Source organism: Ciconia boyciana, chromosome 2 (assembly GCF_034638445.1).
Source record: "Ciconia boyciana chromosome 2, ASM3463844v1, whole genome shotgun sequence".
Taxonomy (NCBI): Eukaryota; Metazoa; Chordata; class Aves; order Ciconiiformes; family Ciconiidae; genus Ciconia; species Ciconia boyciana.
The window spans coordinates 157,405,743-157,420,097 of NC_132935.1; the positions used below are offsets into that span (position 1 = coordinate 157,405,743).

At 37.3% G+C, this 14,355-nt stretch overlaps 1 protein-coding gene across 8 annotated transcripts in view; it reads right to left on the reverse strand.

The window, feature by feature from the left end:
* The window catches only part of ZMYND11 (zinc finger MYND-type containing 11), a 116,164-nt gene that overhangs the window by 28,124 nt on the left and 73,685 nt on the right, over positions 1–14,355 (reverse strand). For 5 of the 8 annotated variants that reach the window (XM_072854685.1, XM_072854684.1, XM_072854683.1 and 2 more), the window contains 2 exons: positions 3,409–3,453; positions 456–617 (listed from right to left, as the gene is read on the reverse strand). The exons of 1 other annotated variant lie outside the window; for it this stretch is intronic. In XM_072854685.1, the coding sequence (XP_072710786.1) occupies positions 456–617; positions 3,409–3,453 (207 nt within the window). The remainder of the gene's footprint in view (positions 1–455; positions 618–3,408; positions 3,454–14,355) is intronic. 2 more of the 8 variants (XM_072854682.1, XM_072854688.1) reach the window with 2 other exon arrangements.

Genomic DNA, 14,355 nt, shown 5'->3' on the forward strand with positions numbered 1-14,355 from the left:
GCCCTCATCAGTAACATGATTGTGGCTTTATACTGTAAAATATGATTTCAATAAAATATTAAGAATGCAGTCATCAAAATACAAAAAAATTACATTACGATTCATTAAAATGATGTTAGGTAAAAACAGTAGCATCTTATACAGCAATTTGTTTACTCATGTTGAAGATTTCCACAATATACTGCATTCACACGTGGCATACATACGTACACACATTCCCGCGCAGTATACTGTGTGCATTCAAATGCATAAGTAAAACTTGCTGGAGTCTTCAAAAATGACCATCTGCTACATGCACCATATTTTGGTATCTGTATAGATGCTCTAGGTATGTACCATCATTTCAATATTCAGTTCTTTATCCATTAACCTGGCCAGACCATCTGGACACCTTAATGAATCTATTAATGAATATCAATCCTCTAATCAGCACATGAAATCTCATAGGTACTCACCCTGCAAACTGGGCACTGCCAGTGACTACTGCTGTCTCTAAGCCTGAACTCATCAGACAAACACTTGGAATGATACACACGAAAACACAGGTCACATATCAACACCTCTCCAGGCAAATGGCATTCAAAACAATACCAGTCATGATTTTCTGTTTCCCAGTCCTACAAAAAATACAAAATATTTTGGTATGACATTCTGTCAAAATCTGCAGGAACTAAGAACAAAATTGATATGTCTTGAAATCCAGCAGCAATTAGACATTATAAACATTTTAAGAAGTGTATAATGTTTAAAAAACAGGGGAAAACCTACATGCTTAAAGATCTCCATCAGTTTAATACACACTAACTCCAATAGAATATGAATGCCAAGTTTTAGTTTTTTCAAGTGTCTGATTAGTAACAATTTCAAATATGAGCTCTGTCCACAATGAAAAGTGGGTTTGTTTTCTACCTTTGTGTAAAACACTTGTTGACCTCTCTGTATTAGACTACAAACAAAAGTTTGTGCACCTCAACAGACCATACCTATTTCCTTGGACTATTTCCCCTTGTTTTGATTGTTACAGTGTATTTTCAACTGCAATTTTCTGAAGGGCGGTCCCTTCCAGTCTTTACTCTCTTAAAACTGACAGCTTTTCAGTATCAAAGTGTTGAGTTACAAGAAATAAATGAAACAATGAACCTATTACTGCAAGAAATGTTTCTGCTAAGCAATCCCAATGCAATTCAAAAAATAGAAAATGTTTCACTTGCAGTGCCCAATAGCACTAGGCTTACTCCTGAAATGTTTTGCAGAAGACAAAGGATATGGTTCTCCTGATGCACAGATGTCTTTAATACATTCTTCCTTGAAAATTCAGCCCCAATGGCCAAATTCTGACCTTTGAAACATGTGCACAAGCTTTGCTGAAGTAAATGAGCAGCATGCATATAATTTGGAGGCAGAATTTTGCTCTAGGAATCTATAGTACTAAAACCAGAGAGAATTGCCAGTGGCCACCGTTAAATGTTTATGTTTGTTATCTGAAATGCCACACTTTTCCCTACACTTAGAAGACAAAATAGCTGTCATATATCAGATAAAACTCCCAATGCCTTTTCATGTCAAATGTCACTTTTCAATGGGTTCAGATCTCTGAAAAAATTACTCCTATTCTTCAATAAATTATCTTGATAAAAATCTGATCATGCTACTTTTAACGTCATGTTGTAAAGGTGGAGTTAGCAATTCCCACCAACTGCCAGAACTGGCATTTGTCCGATTCTCATTTTCCCATGCCTGGGAACTATGGTCATTTAAGTCCCTGTGTGAGAGGTCTCCTCCAATGGAGCAGCACAATAAGTGCTACACAGAAGTGGCACCTCCAGTCCCTTATGCTGAAGAGCAGCCGTGTTGTGTACATAATTCATCTGACCAGAGCCCCCCGTGAATATAAGAAATTTAGGGACAGCCTCAACCCAGATTGCCTACACTGAAGTTTCTATACCATGAATGTTGGACTGCAGGGGCAGTAAGTTTAGGGGAAAAAAACCCCAAACAACCCTTAACCAATGATTTTTGAACTCAGAACTTTGCCCTCCTTTGTTGTTCAGATTAACAGGGTAACTTGACTTTTCTATTGTTTCTCCTCATTTAATTTTACTTGCCAATTCTGTATATCTCAGAATGGCATAATAATACCACCAAATTTGGCTATAAAGAACACATTCTCATTTCACCAAATATTTCCCCTTCCACAAAGTCCAGTGACAGTGCACTTTGGGAGCCCTTTCTTTACAATATTTTAGAAACAACTAAAGATACTGCATTGTGGATGTACTTGATTTGCTTGTAGACTGAGAAAAATCAGGATAAAATATTGCTTCATATTTCTTTCATATTAAGTGTAACACTTCTTTATGAAACAAACAAACAAAAAAATCAGATGGCATTAAAGGGCCAATTAAGCAAGAAAAAGAATCAGTTTTGGTTAAAGATCTATCCAGATAAAAATCAAACTGAGAAGACCCCAAGAGGTCCCAGGTACGAGGAATTTCACCACAGAATCAGGATTCCAGGGTTCTTATTTTTATTCATACTAGTTACTTATTGGTATATCCCAGATATTCCATTGTTAGGAAATATGCTGGCAAAGAGATGTGGAATTTCATAAACATACGGAAATATACTTGCTGGCAAGAAAAATCATACACTCAAGCCAGAAACCATGACATTAAATAAAACACCAGAAGAAGCTTCCTTCAGTATTCACACTGTAAAGTTTTGAAAACATCATTATTTCTAAATATAATCACCCAGGTTTTCACAGAAAAGATTTTTAGCTTAATGCAGTATATTTAGTGCATAAGTATATATAAAACATTCATTTATGCAATATATTTGAAAAGTTAAAAAAGAAAATAAAAAAGGTACATAGCCCTTGTGAACAACTACACTATTGACCTCAATAGCAAGGTCAGAGGCATTAATTTTCCTCCAACAGCAATTAAATGTTATTGCTTCCCTTGGTTTACATAAGTTTGAATGGGAGGAGAATGTGCTCCCGACACATTTTTTTCATGCAGGAGATTCGTTTAAATAGCTCAGACTCTGACTGTCAGTGCTCGGGGTAGGACAGGTCAAAATTCTCCGCCAGCTGCAAACACGGTTAAGTCTGCATTTACAAAACACACCACCAGGTGTCATCAGCCCCTCCGAAAAGGACTGATGAAAGGGCAACCATCGTAACAACATCTTGACCTGTAACATGTGAGTAACCACTTCCAGCCCCCAGGAGAGAGAAAAAATCATCAAACTACATACATACATAATGTAGACTAAACTCAGAATTGGAAGTGATATGGATGATGGTGGTGGTTAATATAGTAAACTAAGCTATCCTAATGGAAGACAGAAACGTAATAGAAAATATGACAGAATTCAAAACCACATAGTGCAAAAATTGTTCACCTTGTTTTTTGCTGCTGTCTGGGAAAAAGGCTGCATACCGTAGGCCTTTCAAAATAAAAACAAAACAAACTTTGTATCTATACTGTAAGCCATCCGATTATCAGGATATACACAAGGCTAGAAAGAATTCATGCACAGTGACCAGGAAATCAATCTGTTACTTCTAACATCTGGTTGCATACATTTCCTCCTGCATTTCTGGAATGCTACCTAATGCTTTCACCACATTTTGTTTCTTTAAAATATCCCATGTACTTATATCATTAAAAGAACCCAACACCCATCTTCTTCCCCATATAAACACCCACCACCAGGCCAACTTAAAAATCGTCAAGAATATTAACGATTGTTAATTAATGCACTCTCTTTGACACATAAACCTTCTTTGGGCATCTAAAGAAGATCCCTGTAACATAATTTACTGCATAGGCAGTGGCCCCACCAAAATCAAAGCAACACTTTCTTTGCTGCATATTATCAAAGATTAAGCTATCGCTTTATCAGTAAAACTCACAGTCCTTATTTGTGTATAAAAGGTGATACATTTTCCCAGGGCCATGCGGAATGAAGGAAGGATCTCTGCCACAGGGACTCAATTTGCCAATATCCTTATTTCCTGACGCAGGGCAGGGAAAGCCTCTTGGGTCACCGTGCTGGCAGACGACGGGAATCCTCTGCCGGCAGTGCCTGGCTGCCCAAGTTCAGCAGTTCAGCGGCACCCAGTGACTGGCCACAACCCCCAAGAGGGAGCGGATTTGGCAGCAAAGTTGCATAGCTCAGATGTAACAGGAGGCCTTCCCCCTTCATTTCACTCAGCTGCCCGATGCATTTGTAGATACATGCATCAGCAGGGCAGCAAATGTCTGTTTGGGGGATTGTATTTAATAGCCAAAGCGCTATGCTCTGTTAAGCAGAGTGGGATCTTGCAGTGATATGGGTCACTTGTGGTCACTTGTTCTTTATATTCAAATCAGTCAAACATTACATCATAAAGGTCACTTTGCACTGACATAAATAGTTGAGATTTCTCAGCAACATGAATGAAACAATGCAACAATTATGAAAATATGGCTTAATTTATGACCGACATGTAAGCTTACTTTTCTGTGATTTGTCTTAAGTAGGTTGTCTTAAAGCAAATACATAAATTTATTCTGGAAGTACAGAAAAATAACATGGGACAGAAAATGTCAGGCTATCCAGAACATTTGACAATTTAAATACAGATAAACCCAACAGAAAGGAATGAATCATCATGTCGTAGCCTTACTGTAGAATAAAATATATAGTTGTTGTCAAGGAAAGAATAATTTTAGTGCATAAAGACAATGTCCATTATAATGCAAATGTACGTGGAAAAGAAATGCTTACTCATTAGTAATGGAGATTTACTTAGCTGTAATTGAAATAGGGAATCTGTATGTTGGAGAATGTGACATCCTGCCGTACAATTAGCATAGCATTAAGTAGGAGATGTGAAGCACATACTGACAGTAAAATTAACAGTAACTTAGAGGTCACAATTGTAACTATTAGGTCACTTCCATACCTTAGCAAGCCCATAATTATTGTAAAAAAGAGATGTAAAAACAATTAGTAAATTTTTATTTTCCTATAAATTATATGCAGGCATAGCACATGAAAACAATACAACCTCCTTTCTTAGGACCACTTTGCCTTTTTATAATGCATATTCCATTAACATAGCTCATTTCTTACCTGTTAATCTGTTTTCTCCAAGTCCCTTAATGGTAGCCCAGATACTCGGTATTAAGTCACTCTACTATCAGGTGGAGAGAGGAAAAGGGAGGGGGAAAAAAGGCAAAACTCTATTCATGAAACTCCCCTTTACGGGGATTTGCTGTTTTCACACTGTTGAACTAGATTTCCCAAACCATCCAAATTATGGATATCCTTTGGACCCAAACAGTAAGCTAAAAAAAAAAAAGGGTCACATAGATGGGAAAAACAATTATAAGTCAGTTATCTCTTTGGCACAATCATGTTTATTTATGAATAATATACATACAGTTCTGTTGTCCTAAATTCAATAAGACGCAAATGAAGGAAAGCATTTTCCATGGAGCTCATGGTTCCCAGCATTTCCTGTGTGGCACTTATCCCACAGCACTCTTTGGACCTTTTTTTTTCAGGTATTTTGTTTCAAGTGCTCCTCCAGAGTTTCTTTGCTGCTTACCTATGCGCTGCTGTGGTGTTTCTCTATATCTCTCATCCACACTCATGCACACACAGCTCCTTCCAGATCACTGGATTTTCATTCAAACCCACCTGTGTGCAAACTCATGGTCAGCCCTGTGTAGTGTCTGTGCTTTAACAGTCCCTACAGCTCCAGCTGCCTAGCAGACAAAGAACTTAAAGCAGTTTTTCACATTTAGTCTAAATTAAGAGTATTAGCAGATACAGAGTAGACTTCACCCACTTCGTATCATAACAACACTTTTGGTCTGTCACAGTGGCGGAATCTAGAATGGCAACAAGGTCCATGCCAGCAGAAAGAAGTCATTTACAAAATATAAACTATTTTAAAATAGTAGTATTTGCATGCTACATTTATTTCAAGACTTTTTCAAATCACCAACCCAAACCTTTAGTGTAATCTTTTCCTAACTATTTAATTTAGAAAACTGAAAAGGATCTCAATGAATGAGTTCCTACCATTTCTCAAATTCCCATTTCTTTGACATCTAATGAGATAGGCCATGCCCAATTTGAAGATACCATTTCTGAGGCAAATGTTGTGGATTCCGGTATTTTAGGATTTGGGAACAGCCATAAAGAACACTTATTTCTCTTCTCCCCACCTACATCAGCTTTAACATCAGAGTTCTTTCAATTTTCCCACCTTCAGCTAAGGGAGAAGCTTTTAAAATCTCGGATTCTGATGTTAAGGTTTCTTTGTTGGCTCTCAGTAACTCTTCACTGGAACCCAACAAAGTTGACTACCAGTCCATATCAAGTAGACAGATACATTGAATGAAATGCCTCCCACAAGAATTACACATTACTTTTTTCACATCTTTCATTTTGCCTTAGGTTTTGCCACCTGCATCCATCATCATCTGCTGTTGGGAAGCAATTCCTATCTTCTGTACTTAATCTTTCATATTTCAAACTTTTTGCTGTAAATGAAAAGCCTTTATTGTAATAACGAGTGGTGGTACTGCATTCTAGCATGGGTGTATCTACCACACCATCACTCTTCTCTGGTATCTGAGTCCTCTCCTTAAGAGGTCTCAGAGTATGCCACAGGAACGTATGCCCCCATTCACATTAAACAAAGCAGCATCTATTTCTTTCTAAACACATTCTCCATTCTTAATCAATCAGTTCCTTTCTGTCTTTTTGAGGCAGCATCTGTTCCCATCAAAGCTTTCTCGATTAGACATGAGCTTTACTAGAGATAATTGTTACAACTTTGCAGTGCATTTTGCAGTCTTTATGACTCATGAATATAACGAACCACTGTGGGGACACACTACCTATGTGCACTCCGTCCTCCAAACCCTGAAGGAAGTGCTTCTTACTTATACATTTGCTGTAAACAGCTACTACACACTTAAATTATTTGTCTGTTCACCAATACTCCTCTCAAAGTGTAAATATCAGAATCTGTGCCCCATACAAAAGGCAGTTTGAAACAGGCTCAGACAAGAGCAGTTGTAAGAGCCCTTAAGAACTGTGGAAATGCTAAACTGTGCTCAGCTTTGAAATGTCTCCCCTTGCCCATCTATCTACTGCTTTTGCAATACTGTTGAACTTCCAAGTAACTGCTCTGTAATAAGAGGAGATTTACAAAATGTGGCTGTTTATCTGTAGAGCTGGACAGATTGGAGCCTTACTCCTTTTTTTTCAGAGGAAGACTAGCATGTGCACCTTGTACGTGCACACTGGCCTCTTTTTTAAACAGGCTATATCTCGTTGGGTACAGTAGCTAGTAAGAAATCTTCAGCTTATCATGGATCTCTGGCAGATGTATGGGTTTTCACTCAGACACTAGCACGCATCAAATACTACCTGGGTCGAACAAACATAATGTGTCATGGAACACCATTCCCAGTATTTTTTCAAACGCAGTGGGGACACTGTGTATTGTTTTTCGCCAGAGGTCCTAGCCTGCTGTGAGGGCAGTCCTCCTCCTGCCGTTTGGGTCAGCCTTCTCTTCATGCCACAACATCCCTGGCTCCATCTATTCCTTAGTGAGCATGAATACTCCTGTAAACTTGCTTTCAGTTTTCAGATTTCACTGAATCTGCTCTTATCTTTTCATCAGAACGATAGGTTAGGCTCCGAACTGAGGAAGGCATGATTAATTCCTTGATGGCTCAGAGGACTGACTTACTCCATCTTTGCAGCAGGTAAATGGTGAGCTAGCTGTTTAAAAAAGTACTTCCCTTTTATCATTGCTGTACAGGATCCATACTTGATCAGGATGATTGCTTTAGAATGATACTTTCTTAGATCATCCCATGTTTTACATTTAATGTTAGAGTAATGCTTTAGAGTAAATTCAGCAACAAAATAAGCTTATTTTCTCCCTGTAGTTTCCTTGTATATATGTATGTACTAGATACATTGCCTCCTGTTTTGCATCTATTTTTTTCCTACTGCTTTTGCTCATCAAAAGTGCTCAGCAAACAAACAAGCATCCATCTCTCCTTCAAAGCCAAAAAGACTTCAGCAGCTAGAATCTCTTTATGAAAATTGTTTCACTTTATCTTCTCCTTCCTTTTCTAGAAAACTACCACAGCAGGTAGCTACAATGATGTGTGCTTTTACAGACAGGATAATCTGTCCATTGCAAATCAGTTGCCCTTATAGATCCTTTCCTTTGATGACCTGGGCTTCGTCTTTAAAATGGATTTCCATAAACTGACTCTGTAGAACTCTTTGTAGGTATTCATTACTCATATTTTATCACAAAGACATCCAAAGCAATTATGAGTTCATATGTCCTCACAACTACCTAGGCATCTTGCTTAATTTCAAGTACTTTTATTTATTTATTTATCTATTTATTTATTTATTTATTTATTATGGCCCATATTTTCATAATCTTGGCAATTAACTGGTTTTTTTTTTACATTATTTTTAATTTCTCTCATTTTAGAAATCAGTTTTCTTCTAAAAAGAATCAACACAAAACCATCAGTGAGGAGACAGACCAAAATCTCCTTCTCCGTAGTGCATATTAAACACAGACATATTTATAGGCTCGTGATAATCCATTTCCATTTTCTTCACTGATAACTGCTTCCTCTTCTGATGCACCGATGCAAGAAGACTCAGGTTCTGCAGTGAATTCCACAGCCTCAGAACACTTTTGGCTTTCTTTCATTGAGTTTAATCTGCAAGCCTAAGTTTGTCTAATTAATTTATTGCCAGTTTGTCTTAGAAGTCTTCTGTTTCTGGCAGAAACCACCAAAGCCTTCTCCGGATGGCTGCCAAGACAGGTAGATTTTTATTCCCTCTCCTACCTTGAAGTTATGTTCCGGACAATTCAGGGTGATAGGCTCCAAATTATAGAGCCAGCTTCTAGGTCCCAGAGCTAAAGAAGAAGTGAAGTTTTTTCAAGAAGCATAGTAGCATGCCAGCAGCCAAAATGACTGCTAAAACCCCTGTCACGCTTACCTTCTCAGCCTATGAGCTGTGTTCCTGAAGCAATGAATAAATCTCAGTTTCCCTCCAAAGAATATCATGTTTGGGTAGCAGTAGTTTACATTATTTGAGGTGAGACAATACAAGTATTCTCCTCCAGGATATTAGAAATAGAAAATAGTTTCAAATGAAAATATTTTTTTTCTTTCTTCACGTTCCAAGTCAGTTCAAGGTTAATGGAAACTTTCAACTTATCTCCTCAGAAACTGGATTTGCTTCTGCTATTAATGTCACCATTTTTTACTTAGGTTGAGCCAAGAGGAGGTTTGTAGGCTACTTTAATTAGGGAGATAGATCAGTGATGGAGTGAAGTATTTATTAGGTGCAATGCCTTTTATTTCCACATTATGTATGTGAAGGTTTTGTTCCCCTAGAAAGAGAATGAATCCAGACCAGAAAATAAACCATCTCTTTGCTTGTAGTTCCAAGTCTCCTTCCAAGAAGAACTGTGCACAAAAGGGGTCTCTTTCCTCTTTTCTTTCTTAAAATATGTTTACATTGCTTTTCTGGCCTTATCTTCTCCATGGGATTTTGTAGTGTTTTTCTAGGTTGATGTTTCTGCACACACAGAAACATTTTATCTGAACCAACAGCAGAACTTCCTACAGATGTCACTTAAATGTCCGACTTCTTGTCCATGTCCCCTGTGCTGCAGGTGTGGCTGGTATTGTTTCAGCTGTCAGTGATACAAAGGCATGAAGGCTGCATTTATTGTGAATGAAGCATGGATGTTAATAAGTCCATCAGCTTCAATGAAGTTTCAATTCAGTGACCAGCATGACATAATAATAAAAGATTCAAAACAGTTGCCAGAGATGCAGAGCATTTTGAACCCACAAAGTTAATAAAAACAACACTACTAGGTCAGGGTTGGCACAAAAGAGGTGGAAAAAACCAAGATGCATATTTTCAGAACAAACTCAAGATGGACTGATCTATGTCATCTAGTCCGTTAGCATAATTTGAGTCCCATGATGGAAGCTTTATACAGACTAGTTTGACTAGTTTACTTCAATCCCGTAAGTAAATTATCATTCTCCAAAACACTCTTTCGGTCAGAAAAAAACATTATGTGAAATCCGTGAACAACGTCATCAGTATCTCAACTCCAGAACAGTGAGTGAAAACCCCAAAGAAGAATACAGCATTACATTGATTGAGTTTTTAAAAGTCAAGTTGGCAAAGCTGGGAGAGGCAAGTGAAGGTGCTGATGAGGTTGTTTTACCAGTTTAAAAGAAGTATCATTTCTTAGGTATGCAATAAGGTGGACTCTACTAGTGTCATCTTTGGTAATATGAAGAGCCTTCAAACAGTGTAGCTCCTTTTTTAGGGGATGAAAAATAAGGATGAGCAGAGGGGAGGGAAGAAATACTCCTGAACAGATGGGAAGAGAAAAACAAGATTGGAAAAGGAATGCAGAGAATTGTTCATGATTCTTAACCCATCTTGAGACAGGAAGAGCCACTGGAATGGCAGTGAGGCCATTCTCATGAGCTGCATGCTAATAGCCTTAATGCAAAGACAAAGGAGGGTCTTGGCTTTAAAACAGCAAGAATTTCTCGTCCATGAGATGGGAGTTCAGAATTCTAATTCACTTCTCAAGGACAAAATAGTCTATGCTTTGATTTGGTGATTTGAAAATATTTGCTTTTCTTAACTTTCACAAATCCACAGCAGGATATTACACCAGTGGACACTAATTTTTGGTTCATTAATAAGCAGAATTTTACACTAGTGCACTTTGTGATAACAATTTGTAAGAAAAATCATTGCTTTTAGCACACAGTGGATTGATACGGTGGCAGTCTCTTGTCAAAATAAGCTCTGAATGATGGGACCTTAGAGGATGGAAAGATGGACAACAAAGAAAGATTCAAAGAGTTCCAGAAGCTCATTTCCCTTGAGTGCTCTCATGTGACCACACTGTTAGGTGGCCTGACTCTCAAAGCCTCCTCATACTCTCCCTGAGGTGTGGAATAAGAGATGGAAGACAGTCTGAACTTTTCTCTCCCACAGGATCATTCATTAACTCTTTGAATCACCAAATGTAAAGAACACTGGTACTTTCACAATAATTAGGAATCTACCTGGAACATTCCAGCCTGGAAAATCCTCAGTTTGTTACAATATGTGAGAAATAGTAGCTATCATGGTTTGGGCTATGTTTGGCTTTGGATCAATGAATTCACACAGTACTTCAGATTAAAGGCAATACGGATCTATAAGACAAATTGAGAATTTTTTAAACGCTGAAGGAAGTTTTTCTTCATTTGGTGTGACATGTTCTTCCTCTTTGTGCTCTCTAGTTGTAAGAGCTTTCATGATGAAGGCATTGGCTGTCACTATTACTGTTTCATATTATCCTTCTGCTCCTAATTGAAATGAATGGGATGCACATTAAAACCATTCCTCAACCTAGTTAGTTAGAAGCCCCTCGCTTGCTGGCAATAAGTGGTAGCTATGTAGGTTGTTTTTGTTTTGAGGCTTGGGTTTGTTTTTTTTTTTTATTTAAAATGTATTTTATGTACAGAAAAGATTCAAACCCTCACAGTGACCGTTCTTAAGCTTTTTACAATTATCTTCATATTTATGGAGACTCAAGATGACATAGCCAGTTCAAAATACAGCTTCTGGCTACCAATACTGACCTAGCATGGAAAAATCAATATAATTACAAAAGCAATTAAGCATGGCAAGTAAGAAACCCAGCCTTTGCTCAATTTAAAACAATTTAGATTAACACAAACATAACAGCCAAATACTCCTTTCTTATAGATTGACCCTAGCAAAATTGAACCTGCAATACATCAAATCACAATAATCACTGGGTGTGTGCCTAAGGTCACTAGGGTTAACAAAATCACCTTCAAAACTCACAGTGCTGGCAGTGGGTTACGACAAAGGTTAAAATAATGGGAAAGCAGACAGAGTGAGGAGATGGATTATTTAGGCAGCCTTGAGACTTGAAAGTATCTGGAGTCACTCTGAGCAAGCACCAGTACTTTCTAGATATAAAATATCAGAAAATCCCCAGTAATGAGTTAGCAAGTTATGAATACGTGGGTGTGTTGGGGAAAAGCACATTCTACTACTAATCTTTTCTAAAAACAGGTAAGCAAGCAAACTGCCCCTCCAAATAGCATGCTTTCCACTAAACTAAAAAAATCTTTAGAGGAAAGAATTGGAGAGGCAATAATTTAGATACGGAGAGGACCAAATGCACAGGAAACTGACTGTAACTAAACCCCAAAGTCAGACTTAACTAGCCAGAAGAGTTGCTGGCTCTTTCTATAAGCAATCAATTACATGATCAGAAAATAGAACTCTGTAAAAGAGCGACTTCTTGAAAACATAATCACCTTGTATGTGTTTTGTCAGTGAAGAAATAGCTTAAAGTGCCTTAATTAAGTATGAAGTCTCACTCTTCATATCTCATTAGAGAATCTGGCCACTATGAACCAACTTCAAACCACAGCGGTGCTAGCAGATACGTTGCATTCAGATGCAAACAATGAACCCATATTACAAACACATATTCATTTTAGAAGAGCACAATATTTTTTGGCTTTATGAACACATGTAAACTGAAATTATACATTCATAATGCCTCTCTCTGGGTCAGTGCAGTTTTATGACTTTAATCATGAAGAGAAGAATTAGCACATTAAATGCTCAAAATAGCTCCGTGCACCCTGTCTGTAGAAAAATCACAAAATATGTAAATGAGTAAAACAAACTAACTCTAAAAACTGTATCTAACTCCCCATAAAGCTACATGACATTGGTGCTTTAATTTGATCTCTTTCATTGGGATTAGACTGACCACTATTTTACACAGACAAAATACATATATAAAAATCATGGCATAACTGAAAATAGAAATGAATAGGTAAGGAGATTCATGATTCTTTTCTTCAAAAACTACATTTCCCTTCTATTTTATTGACTACACTGAAAACATAGCTAACAACACTGATTTGCCAATTTTTTCTAAACCCAAAGAGCAAGGAGATAATTTCTTTTATGTTGCTAATAAATAACACTTCCAAATTCCACAAGTTCTGTGAGAAATAGAAATAAAGATTTTTGAAAGAAAAAGTACCATTACCAGATTTCAGGACTGACATTTCCCTTGTAAGGTAAGAAGCTGCAGAGGTTTTGTTGAATTGCATAATAATGGCATCGACAAACAGCGAAAATGCAAAATTCCTAACTAAAATCCTGGATAACAATGGAAAATAATTTCTTCTCTCATTTATTTTGTGTCAAATGCATTAATCATCTGCAAGATGAGAAAGCCTGTAAGATGAGAACACATTTTGAAAATCTGCAAAACATCTGTACAGATGGCAAATGAGCAAAGAAAATGAGTACCTGCACAAGCCCCGGAGGTATAATACTTGTAGCAAAGTTCTTGCATAGGTACCAACCCTTAAATATCAGTTGGAATATAGTATGTTTGGCAACTGACTCCATATTTTAAATTTAGTAACTTATATAAAAATATTTATCCCACATATATCTGAGAGAAAAAGAGAACAATTTTATACCTTTAAAATCTGATAATTCTTTTTTCCAGTTTTTCTGAATATTTATTTTCAAATGAGTTGCCCCTTTTGGAAGGGCCTCCTCCTGATGCCCTCAAAATGTTTTGTCTTTGCACTTCAGCTTGTTTTTTGTATGATTTCTCTAAATATACGAGATTTTGCTTCATTTTTTTACCGCAGCTTCAACATACTGATAGAACAATGATAGCAAAGTAGCGTAATTTTTTTAACACATTCCTCTGAAGGCTAACAGTAACCCTATCAGAGATCGTGTTCTTACTGCACAGATCTATCATTATGTCATATTGCCCTATTGGGTAGGGCAAATGTTTGGAAACACATAAGCAAGCACCACAGATTATCTAATGACTCTTTTCCAAATAGAGCTGTGTTTTCATAATCTGTATGCTTTTAATTACTGTTACCATTTAGCCATCAGTCCATGGTCATCATTAAAACTAGTACTTTCAGGCCTTGTGGCAGTCTCTAGTCAGGCACCTATGTAAGTAACAGATACAGGTGCTCAGCAGTTCTGCAGCCCAGGCCAGTAATTTATTTACTTGAATATGGATTTAAAATGCTAAGATTTAGACCTAAAACTTCAAAAATGGAAAGAAACGTCAAGCAAATACTCAAATAAAAAATGTGAGGTGGGGGACACAACAACAGGAATGTGTCCCTTTGCTAACTCCTTGAAACAGCTGGTCCTTACTGGCTTCCACTG